We start from the raw sequence: 21,324 nt of genomic DNA on the forward strand, positions 1-21,324 counted from the left end.
TTGGATATTTATGACTCTTTTGGGTTGATTGAGAACATAGTTGTTGATTAATAATAAAAATAATCCTCTAAAATACAACTTGCCTAATAATTCTGCACACAGTGTAGAGGTGGCCTTTATAGAAGAGTGGGCAGAAAACAGATTTTCAATTGGATTAAGGTCTGGGCTTTGACCAGGTCACTCCAAGACATTTACACATTTCCCCTTAAACTACTCGAGTGTTGCTTTAGCAGTATGCTTTGGGTCATTGTCTTCTTTGAAGGTGAACCTCTGTCCCAGTATCAAATCACCGAGAAACTGAAACAGGTTTTGCTCAAGAATATCCTTGCATTTCGCATCATCCATCTTCCTCTCGACTCCGACCATTTTCCCTGTCTCTGCTGCAGAAAAACATCCCCACAGCATGATGCTGCCACCACCATGGTTTACGGTTTGTATGGTCCTCTTGGGGTGATGAGATGTGTTGGTTTAGCGCCAGACATAGCATTTAACTTGGTGGCCACCAAATGGAAAGAACATGGTACCACAACAAACCTGCTAAAACAGGGCCACCCACCAAAACTCTCAGCCCGAGCAAGGAGGGCATCAGAGAGACCAAAGGTAACCGTGAACGAGCTGCAGAGTTCCCAAAGCAGAGACTGGAGTATCTGTCCATACGACCAGGATAAGCCGCACAATAAATAGAGGTGGCCTTTATAGAAGAGTGGGCAGAAAACGGTTGCGTGACCCTAACCTAAGGGTGAGGGAATTATATATAGTCTCGGGACATAAACAGGTAGGTTATAATACTCATACATGAACAAAGGTTATGCTTCAGCAACAGTTCAGACTTTTTTTTCCCACCAAACTGGACTAAGTCTAATCAATTCTCATAGGGAAAAAAAATAAGGTATCAGTTGCCAAGACAAATGTGTGTTTATGAGTAGATACAGGTGCTTCTCACTAAATTAGAATATCAAAGTTAATTTAATTCAGTTCTTAAATACAAAAAGTGAAACTCATTATATAGAGTCATTACACACAGAGTGATCTATTTCAAGTGTTTATTTCTGTTAATGTTGATGATTATGGCTTACAGCCAATGAAAACACAAAGTCATTATCTCAGTAAATTAGAATACTTTACAACAGCTTGAAAAATCTTTTTAAAATCCGAAATGTTGGCCTACTGAAATGTATGTTCAGTAAATGCACTCAATACTTGGTCGGGGCTCCTTTTGCATCAATTACTGCATCAATGCGGCGTGGCATGGAGGCGATCAGCCTGTGGCACTGCTGAGGTGTTATGGAAGCCCAGGTTGCTTTGATAGCAGCCTTCAGCTCGTCTGCATTGTTGGATCTGGTGTCTCATCTTCCTCTTCACAATACCCCATAGATTCTCTATGGGGTTAATGTCAGGTGAGTTTGCTGGCCAAACAAGCACAGTGATACTGTTGTTTTTAAACCAGGTATTGGTACTTTTGGCAGTGTGGACAGGTGCCGAGTCCTGCTGGAGAATGACATTTCCATCTCCAAAAATCTTGTCGGCAGAGGAAAGCATGAAGTGCTCTAAGATTTCCTGGTAGACGGCTGCGCTGACTTTGGTCTTGATACAACACAGTGGACCTACACCAGCAGATGACATGGCTCCCCAAACCATCACTGATTGTGGAAACTTCTCACTAGACCTCAAGCAGCTTGGATTGTGGCCTCTCCACTCTTCCTCCAGACTCTGGGACCTTGGTTTCCAAATGAAAATTGGAACTCTGGGACCTTGTGGAGTGTGTCAGTGACTGCCTTCTAGACATCTGTCAAGTCAGCAGTTTTCCTCATGATTGTGGAGCCTACTGAAACAGACTAAGGGACCTTCTTAAATGCTTAGGAAGCCTTTGCAGGTGTTTTTTGCTAATTATTTAACCCCTTTACCCCTGAGGGTGGTTTGCACGTTAATGACCGGGCCAATTTTTACAATTCTGACCACTGTCACTTTATGAGGTAATTACTCTTGAACGCTTCAATGGATCCCCCTGATTCTGAGATATTTTTTCGTGACATATTGTACTTCATGATTGTGGTAAAATTTCTTTGATATCACTTGCGTTTATTTGTGAAAAAAATGGAAATTTGGCGAAAATTTTGAACATTTTGCAATTTTCAAAATTTTAATTTTTATGCCCTTAAATCAGAGAGATATGTCACACAAAATAGTTAATAAATAACATTTCCCACATGTCTACTTTACATCAGTACAATCTTGGAACCAACATTTTTTTTTTTTTTTTTTATTAGGGAGCTATAAGGGTTAAAAGTTGACCAGCGATTTCTCATTTTTCCAACAAAATTTTCAAAACCATTTTTTTTTTTTTTTTTTTTTTTTTTTTTTTTTTTTTTTTTTTTTTAGGGACCACAGCACATTTGAAGTCACTTTGAGGGGTTTTTATGACAGAAAATACCCAAAAGTGACACCATTCTAAAAACTGCATTAATTAAACTTTATTAACCCTTCAGGTGCTTCACAGGAATTTTTAGAATGTGGAAGAAAAAAAATTAACATTTAACTTTTTTCACAAAAATGTTACTTTAGACCCAATTTTTTTTTTTTTTCGCAGGGGTAACAGGAAAAAATGGACCCCAAAAGTTTGGCGCACAGCAGGGTTCGGAAGAGAAGAAGCGCCATTTGACTTTTTGATAGTAAAATTTGCTTGAATAATTAGCGTACGCCATGTTGCGTTTGGAGAGCCCCTGATGTGCCTAAACAGTGGAAACCCCCCCCACAAGTGACACCATTTTGGAAACTAGACCCCTCAGGGAACTTATCTAGATGTGTGGTGAGCACCCTGAACCCCCAAGTGTCACGGGTGTGTTGCCACGAAGATCGTCACGAGTACACAGCCTGACTTCTCGCAGCTGACTTGTTGGTGCTTTGTGTTTTTTCGGCAGTGAAGGAGTTAATTCTCTCTCTCTCTGGGCTAGCTGAGGTCCAGCCTCGCCCAGCTGCAATCAATGCTTCTTTAGTGAGACTCCTTCATATTCCTGCAGGTCTGTTTGGGAGGTGTCGGTGAAAGCTTTTCATTCAGACTTACAGAGCGGATCGTGGTGTTTGGAGTTGCTGAGATAAGTGTATTTGGAAGTGTTTTTTCCCTTTCCTCGCTTTATCATTTATCTCCTTTCCCGTTGGTGTTCCCTCTGTTGTAGTTGTGTAGAAGTTGTATGCAAGGTGGTTTTGGTTTTTCCCTTGTACTGTCTCGTTCGTCTAAATACTGTGTGTGGGCATATTATTTCTGGTTCCCAATTGTTGTGATCGGGGTCCTTCTCAGGACTAGATTACTGAGGTGCAGGGATCCTCAGGAGGTAGGGGTTACGCTGGCGGCCTGGACCTCTGTACCTTTAACAGTACCTCCAGGTTGAGGGATTAGTCAGGGCCCCAGCTTAGGGTCAGCTTAGGCCCCCTACCTCCAGTATTCTGTGACAGTGTGACATTTTCACCGACCAACTTAGTTTTTCTCCAGCTACCATGGATCCAGTAGCCGGTCTAGCTCGGCAGTTGCAGAGTTTGTCCATGGGGCTGGCGGACGTTAGGTCCAAGGTTTTGCATCCTCTGGAGCAAGCCGGACCAGAACCTAAAGTAGCTCTCCCTGACAGGTTCACTGGGGGGCGGGACAAGTTTTTTGTTTTCCGGGAGGCATGCAAATTGTACTTTCGGCTGCGGCCTCGGTTATCGGGCAGCGAAGAACAAAGGGTGGGAATTGTCATCTCGCTCCTACAAGGGGACCCACAATCTTGGGCGTTCTCTCTTCCCCCAAGCTCCCCGGTTCTCCAGTCAGTGGATAGGTTTTTCGCTGCTCTGGGACTCGTATATGATGACCCAGATCGGATCTCCCTTGCTGAGTCTAAGTTACGTAGGATTCAGCAGGGAGATCGTCCGGCGGAGGAATTCTGTTCGGAGTTCCGTAGGTGGGCCACGGACACCCAGTGGAATGACCCGGCTCTTAGGAGCCAGTTTTGTCATGGTTTATCCGACAAATTACAGGATGTGTTGGCACAGTATGACTCTCCCGCGTCACTGGAAGCCGCTATGGCCCTTGCCATTCGCGTTGACAGACGGCTTCGGGAGAGGTGCGGGATAACTCTACCCCCTGTAATGTCTCCACCTCCTACAAGGTCCCCTCATATGGTGGTTCCCCTGGTCAGTCCGGAGGAGCCTATGCAATTAGGAGGGACATCATTTCGGGGAAGGGGACCGGTGGAGCGCCATAAGACAGGAAGGTGTTTCCTCTGCGGGAAAAAGGGACATTTTATTGGGGGGTGTCCATCCCGTCCCTTGCAGAGTAAAGAGTCGTCGAAAAAACTGTTGATCCCAGGTTGTGTGGTGGACGGCAATCTGGGAGTAGGTATTTCGTCCCTAGGTTCGTCTCAGTTTCTCGTACCGGCGGAGGTGGTGGTGGGTGCGAGAACTGAGAGGATATCTGTTCTTCTGGATAGTGGGGCTGGGGCTAATCTGGTTGATGCTCGGTTTGCCCGGGTTCAAGGTATGCGATTGAGTGAGTTGGCTAAACCCATCCCCATATTCTCGATCGATGCCAGGCCTCTCGGTCAGGGAAGTTTTTTGCAAGCTGTGCATGGCGTAAAACTTCAAGTGGGGGCAATACATAAAGAACTGTTGTCTTGCTACGTGTTGGAGGGTCTTCCCACTCCTATAGTGTTGGGCCTTCCTTGGTTAGCTAAGCATAACCCGGTTATTAATTGGCAAACCAGAGAGATAAGCCAATGGAGTAAATTCTGTAATAAAAACTGCATGAACACGGTCATCGGTGCGGTTACTCCTTGGGTCTTACCTCCATTTCTGGCGGACTTTGAGGATGTATTCTCGGAGAATGGGTGTCAGGAACTACCTCCTCATCGCGAGTATGACTGTTCTGTAAAACTGCTCCCTGAGGCCAAGTTACCTAAAGCTAGGTTGTATAACCTTTCTGGTCCTGAGAGGCAGGCCATGAAGGATTATATTTCTGAAAGTCTGGCTAAGGGGCATATTAGACCTTCATCTTCACCGGTGGCCGCGGGGTTCTTCTTTGTTAAGAAGAAAGATGGAGGCCTACGCCCTTGCCTGGATTTCCGTGAACTTAATCGGATTACGGTCCGAGATCCGTATCCGCTCCCACTTATTCCCGATCTCTTTAATCAGATCGTGGGCGCCAAATGGTTCTCTAAGTTGGATCTCAGGGGGGCGTACAATCTGATTAGGATGAAGGAGGGGGATGAGTGGAAGACGGCTTTTAACACTCCGGAGGGGCATTATGAGAACCTTGTCATGCCATTCGGTCTGACTAATGCCCCGGCGGTGTTTCAACACTTTGTTAATGATATTTTTCGCCACCTGGTGGGACAGTTTGTTGTCATATATCTGGATGATATCTTAATTTACTCGCCGGATCTGGTGTCTCATCAGGAGCACGTTAGACAGGTGTTACAGATCTTGCGGGATAATAAACTGTATGCCAAGTGGGAAAAGTGTGTGTTCGCCGTACAGGAACTCCAGTTTTTAGGCTTCCTGGTTTCAGCGTCCGGTTTTCGTATGGACCCTGGGAAAGTGCGGGCAGTTCTTGAGTGGGATCGGCCGGAGAATCTTAAGGCACTACAACGTTTCCTGGGGTTTGCTAACTATTACCGGAAGTTCATTCGTAATTTCTCGTCCATGGTTAAGCCTCTCACAGACATGACTAAAAAGGGGACGGATTTTTCTAGGTGGTCTGACAAGGCTTGTCAAGCATTCTCCTCCTTGAAAAAATGTTTTGCCTCGGCACCCATACTCATTCAACCTGATGCGTCTCAGCCATTCGTTGTAGAGGTAGACGCTTCCGAGGTAGGGGTGGGAGCAGTATTGTCACAGGGTTCGTCCCCTGGTAAGTGGCATCCGTGCGCCTTTTTCTCTAAAAAATTGTCGTCCGCTGAGAGGAATTACGATGTCGGCAATAGGGAACTCTTGGCCATTAAGTTAGCTTTTGAGGAGTGGCGCCATTTTTTGGAGGGGGCAGTTCATCCGGTCACCGTCATCACCGATCACAAGAACCTGCTATATCTGGAGTCCGCTAAACGTCTGAATCCCAGACAAGCTAGGTGGTCATTGTTTTTTACCAGGTTTAATTTCGTCGTTACATATCGTCCTGGGTCTAAAAATGTAAAGGCGGATGCCTTATCTCGTAGTTTCCCTGGGGCCGGGAATACGGACGACCCGATTCCTATTCTTCAGGAGGGGGTGGTGGTTTCGGCAGTATGCTCTGAGCTGGAGGAGGAGATATTGGAGGCTCAGGGGGACGCCCCTGTTGGACCTCCGGGGAGACTGTTCGTTCCAGATCAGTTGCGACAAAAGGTGATCGAGGCACACCATAACTCAGTTTTTGCAGGACACCCGGGGAGTAAAGCTACTGTGGATCTCCTCTCGCGTCGGTTTTGGTGGCCTAACTTACATAAAGAGGTGGTAACTTTTGTCGCGTCCTGTGGGGTTTGTGCGCGCTCTAAGACCTCACATACCCGTCCGTCTGGGGCCCTTTTACCTTTGAAGATCCCGGAGCGTCCTTGGACTCATCTGTCTATGGACTTTATTACGGACCTCCCTCCGTCTTCGGGTAAAACGGTCATACTCGTTGTAGTGGACAGGTTCAGCAAGATGGCACATTTTATCGCTCTTCCGGCTCTCCCTAATGCTAAAACTCTTGCGCAGGTGTTCATTGGGGAGATTGTGAGGCTTCACGGGGTACCCTCCGAGGTGGTGTCTGATCGGGGGTCTCAGTTTGTGTCCAAGTTCTGGAAGGCGTTTTGTGCACGGCGGGGGATGCATTTGTCATTCTCGTCGGCTTTTCATCCTCAGACCAATGGTCAGACGGAACGTATGAACCAGAGCTTGGAGACATATCTTCGGTGTTTTGTGTCAGAGAACCAGGAGGACTGGGCTTCTTTCCTACCTCTGGCAGAGTTTGCTCTCAATAATAGGCGGAGCGAGTCCACTGGTAAGTCCCCGTTTTTTGGGGCATATGGTTTTCACCCCCAGTTTTGTACTTTCAGTAGGGGGGGCTCTTCGGGGGTTCCGGAGGAGGAACGATTTTCCTCATCTCTCGCTTCAGTATGGAGAGGGGTGCTGAAGAATCTGAATACTATGGGGAACCGATACAAACGTATGGCTGATAGGAGGAGAGTGTCTGGTCCGGACCTAAGTGTGAACGATCAGGTATGGTTGTCTACCAGGAATATTAAACTTAAGGTTCCCTCCTGGAAACTGGGTCCCAGGTTCATCGGGCCGTACAGAATCAGTTCTGTTATTAATCCGGTGGCATTCCGTCTTGACCTCCCCCCTACGTTTAAAATTCACAACGTGTTTCACAGATCATTGCTTAAGAGGTATGTGGCGCCGGTGGTACCGTCACCTTTACCTCCCCCTCCTGTGGTTGTCAATGGTAACTTGGAGTTCCAGGTATCGAGGGTCATTGATTCACGCTTTAATCGCCGGTCCCTTCAGTACTTGGTTCATTGGAAGGGGTATGGTCCTGAGGAGAGGATGTGGGTTCCTGCGTCGGATATTAACGCAGACCGATTAGTTCGGGCCTTCCACACGACTCACCCGAATAAACCTGGCCCTGAGGGTCCGGAGGCCCCTCGTAGAAGGGGGGGTACTGTCACGGGTGTGTTGCCACGAAGATCGTCACGAGTACACAGCCTGACTTCTCGCAGCTGACTTGTTGGTGCTTTGTGTTTTTTCGGCAGTGAAGGAGTTAATTCTCTCTCTCTCTGGGCTAGCTGAGGTCCAGCCTCGCCCAGCTGCAATCAATGCTTCTTTAGTGAGACTCCTTCATATTCCTGCAGGTCTGTTTGGGAGGTGTCGGTGAAAGCTTTTCATTCAGACTTACAGAGCGGATCGTGGTGTTTGGAGTTGCTGAGATAAGTGTATTTGGAAGTGTTTTTTCCCTTTCCTCGCTTTATCATTTATCTCCTTTCCCGTTGGTGTTCCCTCTGTTGTAGTTATGTAGAAGTTGTATGCAAGGTGGTTTTGGTTTTTCCCTTGTACTGTCTCGTTCGTCTAAATACTGTGTGTGGGCATATTATTTCTGGTTCCCAATTGTTGTGATCGGGGTCCTTCTCAGGACTAGATTACTGAGGTGCAGGGATCCTCAGGAGGTAGGGGTTACGCTGGCGGCCTGGACCTCTGTACCTTTAACAGTACCTCCAGGTTGAGGGATTAGTCAGGGCCCCAGCTTAGGGTCAGCTTAGGCCCCCTACCTCCAGTATTCTGTGACAGTGTGACACCAAGTGCTTTACAGAAGTTTGAAACATGGAGCCATGAAAGAGAAAAAAAATAAAAAAATCGAACTATTTCCACAAAAATGATGTTTTAGCGCCAATTTTTTTATTTTCACAAGGGTAAGAGGAGAAAATGGACCCCAAAAACTGTTGTGCAATGTCTCCTGAGTACGTCAATACCCTATATGTGGGGAAAATACAGTGTTTGGCCGCACGGCAGAGTTAAGAAGGGAAGGACCACTGAGTGACTTTTTGAACGCAAAATTGGCTGGAATTGAGAGCGGACGCCATGTTGCGTTTGGAGAGCCCCTGATGTGCCGAAACAGTGGAAACCCCCCACAAGTGACAGCATTTTGAAAACTACACTCCTCAAGGATTTTATCAAGGGGTATAGTGAACATTTTGAACCCAGAGGTACGACAGAATTTGATAACATTAGGTCATCATACTGAATAAGTTGTCATTAGTCTTGAGCGCAAGTGCTCGCTACTTGAGTTTGCATCAGGTACGCACCATGTATCACGGGTGCTCGAGTGACATGCTCGAGTCCCCGCCCCGCATGTTTCACGGTTATGAGACACCCAAAAAGAACCATGCGGGGATCGCTCGTGCATGGCAGGCAATCCCCGCAATGTTTTTTTGGCCACGAAGCATATGGGGCAGAGACTCGAGCATGTCACTTGAGCACCCGCGATACCAAGCACATACCCAAGCACCCGATGCAAACTCTAGTAGCGACATCGGGTCTTCATGGCAACATCCGGGAAGCCACAGCAGACAGCGCTGGAGGCCAGGAGAGAAGGTGAATATTGCGATCACCTCCCCTTGCCCCCGCAATGCTGCGATCAACTTCCATTGCAGCATTGAGGGGGTTAATGTGCCAGGAGCGGTGCGGGACAGCTCTCTGCACATTGTCACAGCTGACACCCGGTGCTATCAACTGACACCCGGCGGCGATCGCCCCGCACCGCTTGTGTGCGATCGCCATATAACCTAATAGTACGTCATTGGTCCAATCGGCCCAGGTCACCATGACGTACTATTAAGTCACATGTCAGAAAGGGGTTAATTTACTGAGATAATGACTGTTGTGTTTTCATTGGCTGTAAGCCATAATCATCAACATTAACAGAAATAAACACTTGAAATAGATCACTCTGTTTGTAATGACTCTATATAATATATGAGTTTCACTTTTTATATTGAAGAACAGAACAGAAAACATACCTGACAAACAAACTTCTTGTCTGGCGAATTTCTGCTGAATGGCCTTGGGAAAATATAAAAATTAAAGGATTTCATGATGTACCTGTGGGACGGCAAAAAATAAAGTTAGCACAAATAAAGTACATTCATAAATAAAATGGAAAACAAAGCATCTAAATAAAGCAAAATGCAACATACTTGGACTTCTTGCTGTCATATGTAAACGTGCACAGACCGAACTGAAATAGTAGAAATTCCATAGAATGCTGAAAAATGGGGTAAAAAGTTATAAAAAAAAATAAAAAAGTTAGGGGTAATCACTAAGGCAAGAGCACACAGTATTTAAGTTGCCATCTTATTGGACATGCAGGGCTACACTGAGACATGGTATAACGCCGCATGCATATGGTTAAGTTACAGCACTGGTGTATAAAACCTTAGTGGCATGGCCATAGAAGTGTATGGGGTCCTATTGTACTTCTGCCTGACCTGAGGCATATATGAGATTTGTTTTTATTTTTAAAACTTTATAACCAACTATAAGTTATATTACAAAGAAGTTTTCCACTGCAAGCATTAATTCCAATGCACATCACTCACGTGTAGCTCCTAATGAAGGGGGCTTTATGGCTGGAGACTGTAATACTCCATGTTTATGAGGCCATGTGCCTACTGTAAGGATACAGGACTCCTCTCAGGTGTTCTTTGAGGTTGGGGGACATCTACGCTTATCTCATGGCCTGACTAGGATAACACACTGCACAGGTTTCGCACGCAATGTTCCTTGTCGAGTTGCATTAAAAGGTAACCTGTCCAGAGATTCATGCTGCTTGTGGTTCAGACTGTATCAAATACATACAGGATCCCTGGTCACACACAGCTATGTTTTACAGCTATCCCCAAATGCAAATACAGATATTCCAGTCTATCGAGCCAAGTTGGCCATGGAATCCAGAGTGAGCTTTTCAGCAGACACTTTAGCCCCCTAAATATCTGATAGATGACACAGGTGCAGGGCACAGAGACCGGATCCATGGCAGTAGCCCCATAAAAGCAGAGAAAAAATAGGCAGGTGGTCATGCAAGTGTGCAGGATGCTCCATTGTGTTCAAGAGTTACAGAGACATCGAAGGGGACAAGCACCGTACAGTCATAACTTCTATACAGGTGGCTGGAGAGCTGTCCATAAGCGCAAGGCCAGTGCTTAACTTTCTGCCTGGATGCAGCAGCCACCCCCCAGGATACCATGGGGGGCACCTGTTCTCGACAATTGTGCAGGAATCTTATTAGTCAGACATTTATGTCATACGACAGATATACATAAATGTCCAACAGGGAATAACCTTCGGGGCCTTATATTCATACATCAGTATTTTGCATCAATATTTGTAAGCCAAAACCAGGAGCGGCTGCAAAACCCAGAACAGAAATGAATCTATCAGGAAAGAGTCAGACTGCCATTTAAGTCTGACAAGGATCGCAACGCAATGCTCGGGCAGGCCATTGCCTCTCCTGAACGAAGAGCTGAAGGGCAGGCCAAGCATTGTATTGTGATCCTCGTCTGACACTTTCCTTATAGTTTCTCTCGGTGTTCCACTCCTGATTTTGGGTAGTGATGCAAAATACTGATGTGTGAATAAAGCCCAAATGTTCCAATAACAACCTGCAAACAAGGGTAAAGTCTGAATATTGTGTATCTCTGTAGAAAATTGAAGCACTAAGGTGTTACATGTTATACTGACCTGCTTAAGCTTCTGGTATCTTTCTTCTGCTGTATCTAAACTATTCGTTAATGCGGTAAAAGACGGCCCGTCACTGATCCCTAACACACAGGACAAGAAAAAGAAGCAGCATATTATACAAGCCCGCTAATTCAAGACAAGCCAAGGAATAGCACTGTGCTACAGGAAAGAAAAAAACGCTTCCAAAAAAACTATATTAACCTGCAGGTATGGGGTTAATCTGCAGGTTAATAGTGTATTAAACCTGCCTGGAGGAAACTTTAATCTTCCCCCAAGTAGCGTTCGGCGTTTAGTCACCGCTCTGTGCACAGAGTGGTGGCTATAACGGCACACCTGACTGACAGCAGGTCAGCATTAGGGCCGGCTATCAGTCAGTGCCAGGGGAGCAGTTACAGCTGTCGCTCACTATACACAGGGCGGTGACTGAGCCTGCGTCAGCGCCACCCCTATGACTGGGAGTCGAACGCTACCGGAAAAAAAAAAGTTAATGTCCTCCGGGCAGCAGAGCTCTAAGTGCGGGCGCCAGGTAGGTTCAGAACACAATTAACCTGAAGATTAACCCCATATCTGAAGGTTAATAGGTTCCCTTTAATTAAAGACACATCTGATTATATGGGATGTGTGTTAATTCCAATGCAAATTGTAGATTTTCCCCATGTTCATTCCCCACCTTATTATAGTGGAATGAAAACATATCCCATATAATCTGCACATTCTGCTTGTTCATTCCATGTCTAGGATGCCAAGAAACCAACTATACCTCTATATTTTTAGAGAAATATGTAACTGTCTATTCCTTGACTTATTTTTAGAATGTCCCAATAAATATAAATGGAAAAATTAAAGAGCTCCGTGATCCCTTCCACTGTTACCAAGAGAATTTCCCTCAAAACAAGAATGAATGATTGTGAAGCGGAAATCAGGTAAAATGCGTTAGATCATAAACTGATTGTCCACTTTGGCACAGTTTTACATATTACACAAATTATCAAAAATTCTATATATAAAGTAATTATGGGTTCTGTTCTTATCAAAAGCACGAACATTAGACAAAGCGAAGGAGAAGGAATCAACTCATTTCCAAACCCCTGAAAGCTTTATCATTATACCGTTGTTCCATTTTCAGGTTGCTAGAAGTGAAATGTCCCCAATATTGCCCCACTGGATGACAGATATTGCTCCCCATGTACACACAGTTACAGTGGCTTGCAAAACTATTCGCGCCCTTGGCCTTTTACCTAGTTTGTTACATTACAACCTGTGTTTAAATATTTTTGGAATCCTATTTATGTGTGAAGTCAAGTGAGAAAAATATACTCATAAATTACACTCATGGGATCAAACAACTAAAAATTGTCAGATTCCACAGTCTCTGCTTGGGAAATCTGCAGCTCCTTTGGTCTCTGTGCTGCCTCTCTGATTAATGCCCTCGTTGCCCGAGCTGAGAGGTTTGGTGGGCTGCCCTCTCTTAGTAGGTTTGTTGTGGTACCATGTTCTTTCCATTTTGGTGGCCACCAAGGTAAACGCCATGTCTGTCACCAAACCAACACAGCTCATCACTCCAAGAACACCATCCCCACAGTGTAACATGGCGGTGGCAGCATCATGCCGTGGGGACGTTTTTCTGCAGCGGGGATGGGGAAAATGGTCTGAGTCGAGGGGAAGATGGATGATGCGAAATACAGGGATATTCTTGAGCGAAACCTGTTTCAGTCATTGCCTTAGAACAAGACAATGACCCAAAGCAACAATCGAGCGGCTTAAGAGGAAACGTATAAATGTTTTTGAGTGGCCTAGTCAAAGCCCAGACCTTAATCCAATTGAGAATCTGTGGTCAGACTTGAAGATTGCTGCCACCAGAGGAAACCATCTAACTTGAAGAAGCTCAAGTAGTTTTGCCTTGATGAATGGTTAAAAATCCCAGTGGCAAGATTTGGAAAGCTCATAGAGACTTATCCAAAGCGACTTGCAGCTGTAATTGCGGCAAAAGGAGGCTCTACAAAGTACTGACTTCAGGGGGAGGGGGGGGGGTGAATAATTATGCACTCTGAAGTTTTCAGTTATTTTGTCTTATTTGTTGTTTGTCCAAATGTTCACAGTTGTAGACGTGTTCTTTACAAGAACGGATGCAAACCCTTAAAAAAAAAAAAAATTATTATATATATATATATATATATATATATATATATATAGTGAAATTCCTGGTTGTGAGGTAGCAAAACACAAAAAAAAGCCAAGGGGGTGAATACTTTCGCAAGCCTCTGTATATAGTATCCAAAGTAAAACAGTAGAACATCGCTCTATTGTGTCCGCAGTGGTAAAACTCATCAGCTTCATGTACAGAAACACGTACCTGAAAACTCTCCATCAATAGCCAAGAAGTCTGCCTCTGCAATAGCCTGACAAACTGTGGGTAACTGTTCCTTAAAATCTGTAAAAATAAATAACAATTAAAAAAATATTTTATTTATTAAATGCCCTTTATTAACTATGCTACCATCTGCAGACTGATTATGACAGAGACGGCAGTATTATGTCCACAATTCACAGCATACTATAGAGCCAAAAGGCTGACTGCACAGGTAATACTGGGCAGGGATAATATTGACTGTAAAGTCTGAATGAGGCTATATGCACGTTACAGTTTTTTTGCGGTTTGCTGCACAACTTTACAAAAACAGGAAATTAAGGTGATATTTCTATAATAGTAACAATATGCTTCCTAGTATTTGCATAGCACCTGAAGATGTCACACTACCTCCCCAGTAACAAATCCATTTTTTCCAATATTTGATCATGTCTGACCACCTTCCTGGGCATCTGGACAAACGCCAGAATTTATAGAGCAGCAAGATTTCTACAGATATTCACTGCATGGTAAGATTACCTACAAAGACAATATAAGAGGCCTATCTTGCTACGTACAATGGAATTTGCTCAGACGCCGGCTGCCCTAGATGTGATACTGAAGGTCCTCACCTGACGTGTAATGGGAGTGCCCACATTTGGGAGCCTTTTGGAAGGGCACGATTGTGATTATAAATGGTGAATATGGAGCTTGGGCAGGCGCCAGGATTTGCATCTTGGGTTTGGCAGGTTACATTCCCAGTTTGAGTAATTAGTACATTTTTGATGTTGCAGCTTTTCTGAAGCATTTCGGCACTTATGTAGATCCCATGAGTTTTTAGCAGAAATGCACCAAAAACACTCATGAGTGGATTTTCCGCGTACAGTGCAATTGTATGGAGAAAATCCGCACATAAAACTCGCAAGAGAAATAGACATTTTGGGGAATTCAAAAACGCACCGCAGATCAACTTACACAGTGTAAAAAAAGACACAGCATTAGAATTCTAATAATCCCATCCACATTGATGGAACTGTAAGGCTATGTTCACACGTTACGTTTTTTATACAAATTCTATGCTGCGTTTTTACAGTGCCAGTAAAAGCTATGACCTTTCAGAAATCTCACGCACACATTGTGTTTTTTTTTTCCTGACTGATTTGGAAAACTGCAGCATGTCAGTTCTTTCAGCGGTTTTGCAGCGTATTTTCATCCATAGAAAGCAATGAGTAAGTGCAAAAAAGCAGCAAAAAACGCAGGGATCAGGTTTTGCATGCCAAAACCTAAGGAAGTTGCTTTTTTTTTGGGGGGGGGGGGGGGGGGACTAAACTTTATCAGCACGCACAAGAGACACTAAAAACGCAACAACTATGCAGCATAACCTGCTTTTTTGAAGCTGCTTCTTTAGTACCAAGAGAGTAGGTTTTGCCTGCGGGAAAAAACGCAGCAAAAATGCAAAGTGTGAACATAGCCTGAGACTCTGAGTGCATTGAGGACATGTGTAAGATTCCCTGCTGCGGCACTGCATATGATCTCCCATGGAAGGATTCATTCACATGGCCTCTGTTTCATGGTCCATGTACCTGAAGAGTAAGTGCTTGGGTAAAGACTCCATAGCTTTTCAGCGGTCAGACCGGAAATAACAGTCTGCACAAAGATTGGAAAACACAGACATGTGACTGTAGCCTTAGCCAGGGTTCACATCACATCATTGACCTCCGGTTAGTGTATGTGTGTCCTTTTTGTCTTCCATTGGTCCAGAATGCCACAAAGATAAAGAAGAGTGGAGAATTAGGTTACTCAAGGTGGTGGTGGGGAGAGGGAGTATACCTTATGTTATGGCTGACAAATGCTTCTCCATGGCAAGTCGGGAGGTTTTCCCAGAACAATATATCAGACATGATCAGTAGTGTGACTAAGGCTATGCCTAACATCTTGAAGGCCCTATATACCTGGTGGACACCAGTACAGGGCCACTATGCCACCCACCAGGCATGTATAACTTTCCTTTCCATTTTGGGAGCCTGTGGTCAGTACCTGCTACTGTAAATGTACAGCCTGGTACACATGGGAGGAATACTCAGGAAGCACAAGCCGGATGAACAAGGCCCAAGTCATTCTCCCTATAGAAGGACAGAGGAGGCTTCAGCTCACATCATTCCCATGACCCGTACAGACTCCTGCACCCGTCCATGAGCTCCACATTTTACCACTGATTATGCCAACAGTACAGAGACTACAATGGCACCGTACTGATCTGACAACCCGGTCCGGTAATGTGACTGGTGGGACACAATCACCAGTGCAGGACTGGGACTATATCCTGCTGCCAGTAATGGCGAGTGCCACATATCTGGTTCTTACACAGCATCATCATATACAGCTTATCTGGTCAGTGGCATTCTCAGGTGTCAGCCGGCCATGACATAATACCAGTGGTCAGCACCGCCAAAAGTCCACTCAAGATCTGTCAGCCTGGGGAAATCAGGTCATGTTGGGAGTGGTAGTTTCAGAACTGCTGGAAGGCTACGGCCTGCCAACCACAGTACTAGGCATGAGGCTGAGATATCATAAGGGGGCAGCAATGTGCCATATTCCCCAACCACCACCCCCCAAAACAGCCCACAACTTCACAAGCACAGGAGTCTCACGTACTGCACAGGGACGTGCTGAAAAACTGGCAAATAATGTTTCTCCGAAGGCAAAACATCCATACTAATACCGCCAACTGCAGCACTGACTACAGCCACACCACCAGGGGGCATACACCGATACCGCCAACCGCTGCAACACCACCAGGGGGCATACACCGATACCGCCAACCGCAGCCACACCACCAGGGGGCATACACCGATACCGCCAACCGCAGCCACACCACCAGGGGGCAGACACCGATACCGCCAACCGCAGCCACACCACCAGGGGGCAGACACCGATACAGCCAACCGCAGCCACACCACCAGGGGGCATACACCAATACAGCCAACCGCAGCCACACCACCAGGGGGCATACACCGATACCGCCAACCGCAGCCACACCACCAGGGGGCATACACCGATACCGCCAACCGCTGCCACACCACCAGGGGGCATACACCGATACCGCCAACCGCTGCCACACCACCAGGGGGCATACACCGATACCGCCAACCGCAGCCACACCACCAGGGGGCATACACCGATACCGCCAACCGCAGCCACACCACCAGGGGGTATACACCGATACCGCCAACCGCTGCCACACCACCAGGGGGCATACACCGATACCGCCAACCGCAGCCACACCACCGGGGGGCATACACTGATACCGCCAACCGCAGCCACACCACCGGGGGGCATACGCTGATACCGCCAACCGCAGCCACACCACCGGGGGGCATACGCTGATACCGCCAACCGCAGCCACACCACCGGGGGGCATACGCTGATACCGCCAACCGCAGCCACACCACCGGGGGGCATACACTGATACCGCCAACCGCAGCCACACCACCGGGGGGCATACACTGATACTGCCAACCGCAGCCACACCACCGGGGGGCATACACTGATACCGCCAACCGCAGCCACACCACCGGGGGGCATACACTGATACCGCCAACCGCAGCCACACCACCGGGGGGCATACACTGATACCGCCAACCGCAGCCACACCACCGGGGGGCATACACTAATACCGCCAACAGCAGCCACACCACCAGGGGGCATACACTAATACCGCCAACAGCAGCCACACCACCAGGGGGCATACACTGATACCGACAACCACAGCCATACCACCAGGGGGTATACACTGATACCGCCAACCGCTGCCACACCACCAGGGGGCATACACTAATACCGCCAACCGCAGCCACACCACCAGGGGGCATACACTAATACCGCCAACCGCAGCCATACACACACAATGGTGGGCACACACTTACACCATACACACACATATGGGGGCACACCCCGCAGCCGCACGCCATACACACACGACAGCTCCCGCACGCTGGCTGCTGCCGGTATCAGGGACATGTCATAATCACGTGGGTGACTCACTGCGCCAGGTGACTTCCATGCTTGGACCCGCACAGCACAGACTCACAGTGTCGCCTAGGCGGCCATGTAACTCCGCCCCCGGGTAACACTTCCGGATCTCACTAAGTCCTGTCCTACGCTGACCATCTTGGAATCCTAAACTGGCCCCGCCTACTTAGTGGGCGTGGTTAGAATGATCGGCCAATCAGAGGGGCGAGAGTTCATCTCTTGGTATAGACTTCAATGTTCGCGACATCCAGTGTGGTCGCCGTGCTGGTGGAGGCTCCAGTGTAGACGGCTCCCTGCTGAGGTGATTGAGAACAGCTCAGGCTGCAGTGAGGTCTCCCCGGAGGCCGCTCCCCCCCACCCGGGGCCGAGGTCTCCCCGGAGGCCGCTCCCCCCCCACCCGGGGCCGAGGTCTCCCCGGAGGCCGCTCCCCCCCCACCCGGGGCCGAGGTCTCCCCGGAGGCCGCTCCCCCCCCACCCGGGGCCGAGGTCTCCCCGGAGGCCGCTCCCCCCCACCCGGGGCCGAGGTCTCCCCTGAGGCCGCTGCCCCCCACCCGGGGCCGAGGTCTCCCCTGAGGCCGCTGCCCCCCACCCGGGGCCGAGGTCTCCCCTGAGGCCGCTGCCCCCCACCCGGGGCCGAGGTCTCCCCGGAGGCCGCTGCCCCCCACCCGGGGCCGAGGTCTCCCCTGAGGCCGCTGCCCCCCACCCGGGGCCGAGGTCTCCCCGGAGGCCGCTGCCCCCCACCCGGGGCCGAGGTCTCCCCGGAGGCCGCTGCCCCCCACCCGGGGCCGAGGTCTCCCCGGAGGCCGCTCCCCCCCCCCAACCCGGGGCCGAGGTCTCCCCGGAGGCCGCTCCCCAGTGTAGACGGCTCGTCACTGACAGGACCAGGATGGGAGGAGGCTGGACTTGCTTTCTTAGTCTGCAACTTTTTTTCTGTTTTTTTGCAGGTTCACAAAAATCGCAATGATAAAATGCAGTGGGGCGTCCTGGTGTGAAAAATATAACAATGGGCATCAAGGTGGGCACTGAAGGGCGATATTGCAAGGGTTAAATGACTTTGGGCCACTGATCTCACACACAGGGATAAACTCAGCTCTGTCAGCGGAGAGATGAGGCTTTAGCTTTCGGAATATGGGGAAGCAAAAACTATTTTATTTTTCTGTAAAATTGTTCATCTTGTGCAAAAGTGGCAAAACCAAAAATCTAGACGTGGTATCGCTGCGTCCGTACTGACCTGAAGAATAAAGCCGTCTTCTCACTTATACCAAACACTGAACAGGATAAAAACAACAACAAAACCCCCTAATTCTTGAATTGCTAGCTTTTGTTCATTCTACCTCTGAAAAATCGCAGAAAAACGAACGATAAAAATAAGTCATGCACCGCAAAATGGAACAAACAAAAGTCAACATATCCCACAAAAAAAAAGCTCTTGCGTGGCTGAAAAATTCTAGCTCTCAAAATATGGTGATATATCATTTTTGACAGTCATCCCGTTTAAACCTATTATACGAGTCACTGCACTACTCTTAAGACTCCAGTGTTTTTATTCGTAGCTCTGGAGTGGTGCATCAAGTTCCCTGCCCTAGATCTGACTGGTTTCCCGGTGTGATCTCCAGAGGTCTGCGGCTGTGATATTCTATGTCCCATAGTTGCCTTATTTAATAGTGCAGCGGTGGTCTCTGGGGTCTTGGCAGTAGGACCCTCACCCATCGAACACTTCATGTGAGACCTATCCTAGTACATGTGACGTCTCGCACATCAGAGTTGCCGGATTTCTCGTCTTCCTCTTTCTGACGGTCACATGAGTTGTAGCCGCAGCCCTGGACGCTGATTTACACCCTGACGTTGGCTGTATGTTTCTCATCATAATGGTATTTGCACACGGTGAGCGTTCACTGCGGATTGCGTGCAGCGCAAGTGCAGTGCGTGCAATCCGCAGTGACCAGATGTTACAGCATAGTGGATGGGATTTATACAAATCCCATGGCCACTATGCGTCTGCGGATCACCCGCGGAAACTGACATGCGGCGTGTCTTTCCAGGGAGCCGCCGCTGCGGAGCAGTCCTCTGGAGCTGGTGTTACGGCAGCAGGGATGGTGTGGCTCTCCACAGGTAGAGCTATCTCCAGGGCAGCGTGGGGTGTAATGGATGGTGGTGCAGGGGAGATACGGCAGGACTGTCCCGGAGGAAAGACCGACACTCACACGGGGGTAAGCTTCAGTACCTTTACTGGTGATGTTGCAGGCACGGTCCAGGGTACTCCAGGCGAAGGGCACACTTTTGGACTCTCCCCAGTGAGCGGGTATAGGGCCTCCTGATCCGTTTCTTTATTCTCTAAGCTTCTGACCTGCCTGGAGCTAGGAGTAGCTTGGTTACTGTCTCTCTTTGCACCTGCTGACCTGGTGGTAGGGCCTTCTCTTTGGCGATCACTCTCCCTGAACGCTGGGACCTCCGTGACTCCTAGCCTTGGTACTGTAGTCAGCGTTTGGTGAACCTGGGACCTGTAGTCCTCCAGTGGTTCCTACTGGATATGAAGGGTCCCTGTAGGCGTGGACCCGGTGTCCGGTAGATATATCTCGGGGTGAGCCTGGTATGCTCCTGTGCCCCCTTGCTACTTCTTCCTTCTCCTCTCGCCTTCGGCCCACTCAAGGCACTCACTAGGCCTTCACACGTGCTGTAGGCCTTGGCTCCCCTAAGCACAGCAGCCAGCTCGCTGCTCTCTGAGCGTCAGCATGCTCTCTGCTCAACTCTGAGCTCTGTCCCTCTCTGTCTCTAAGCAGGAACTAATCTGAGCTGCCTGGCTCCACCCTCCCTATATATATCCCTAACAGGCTCCCTCTGCTGGTCTGAGGTGGTAAGGTGGAGGTGTGTGAATGTGTGAGGGCCTCTTGTGGAGAAGTCCATCCATGCACCCTTCTGGGTTCTGTGGCACCAATGCACAGCAGGGTGCCACATCCCCCCCTAGTAAAACTCAGTACTCCTGGATTGAAGCATTTTTCTCAAAACAGGGTTAACAATAACATTTCTTCCCTTTATGGGAGGCACTTTTCTTGAACGTTACTGGTAACATCATAATACAATAATAACAAGTATAGTAATAACAATAAAGTTACAGCAAGTCCCGTAACCTGGTGTCCATTTCACCGATGAAGGAACATGAGGGACCCGCCTGAAAACCCTCAACGTAGGTGCTGGACCACGTCTTCCGCCACGCCAAACGGGTTTTTGTTCCGTGGTCACTTAAGGGGCACTCCAGGGAGTGCAACTATGTACATGACAGTTTTTGGGCTGCTCACAGTCCTCAGCCACCGAGTCCTTTATATATACCCTAACGGGTAACTCAATAAACACATATATTTAATTTCAGTTTATACAATAAACATTATGCAATACCCTACTGGGTAACTATTTATACTGTCAGCGTTTCTTTATTCACTCTCTATACCTGACAGGGGTCTGGCCTTTTGTGCTACGCGATGACCTAAGTAGTAGTGGAATGCGTGTAGTGTGGATGCTTGCGCTATTTTCCACTCTATGTGTTGGTGGACTGCAAGACTGCCTTAACCTGTCTACGGGACTGGCAAGTACACTGGTTACTGGGCCTACTGGCTCTGCTTCTACCGGTGATCCTTCTTCCGGGGATTCTTCCTGAGCAGGCTCTTCTGAGGCACTTAGATTCTACTTGCAGTGGAGGGTCTTCTGGCTGTTGGTAGAAGTGTAGCACAGGTATT

General features: G+C 47.9%; 1 protein-coding gene across 5 annotated transcripts in view; it reads right to left on the bottom strand.

Annotated features, from left to right (window-relative positions):
• PARN (poly(A)-specific ribonuclease) overlaps positions 1-17,977 on the bottom strand; it is a 110,712-nt gene extending 92,735 nt beyond the window's left edge. The window contains exons 1-6 of one of the 5 annotated variants that reach the window (XM_073647710.1): positions 17,606-17,976; positions 15,145-15,307; positions 13,568-13,645; positions 11,215-11,294; positions 9,672-9,739; positions 9,495-9,576 (exon numbers count right to left, since the gene is read on the bottom strand). In XM_073647710.1, the coding sequence (XP_073503811.1) occupies positions 9,495-9,576; positions 9,672-9,733 (144 nt within the window). In that variant the 5' untranslated portion in view covers positions 9,734-9,739; positions 11,215-11,294; positions 13,568-13,645; positions 15,145-15,307; positions 17,606-17,976. Of the gene's footprint in view, positions 1-9,494; positions 9,577-9,671; positions 9,740-11,214; positions 11,295-13,567; positions 13,646-15,144; positions 15,308-17,605 lie in introns of all 5 variants that reach the window. The other 4 variants (XM_073647712.1, XM_073647711.1, XM_073647708.1 and 1 more) reach the window with 4 other exon arrangements.
• Between the last annotated feature and the right edge of the window lie 3,347 nt (positions 17,978-21,324).

This window comes from Phyllobates terribilis, unplaced genomic scaffold (assembly GCF_046119375.1).
Source record: "Phyllobates terribilis strain yellow unplaced genomic scaffold, ASM4611937v1 Scaffold_9__5_contigs__length_417890890, whole genome shotgun sequence".
Classification (NCBI taxonomy): domain Eukaryota; kingdom Metazoa; phylum Chordata; class Amphibia; order Anura; family Dendrobatidae; genus Phyllobates; species Phyllobates terribilis.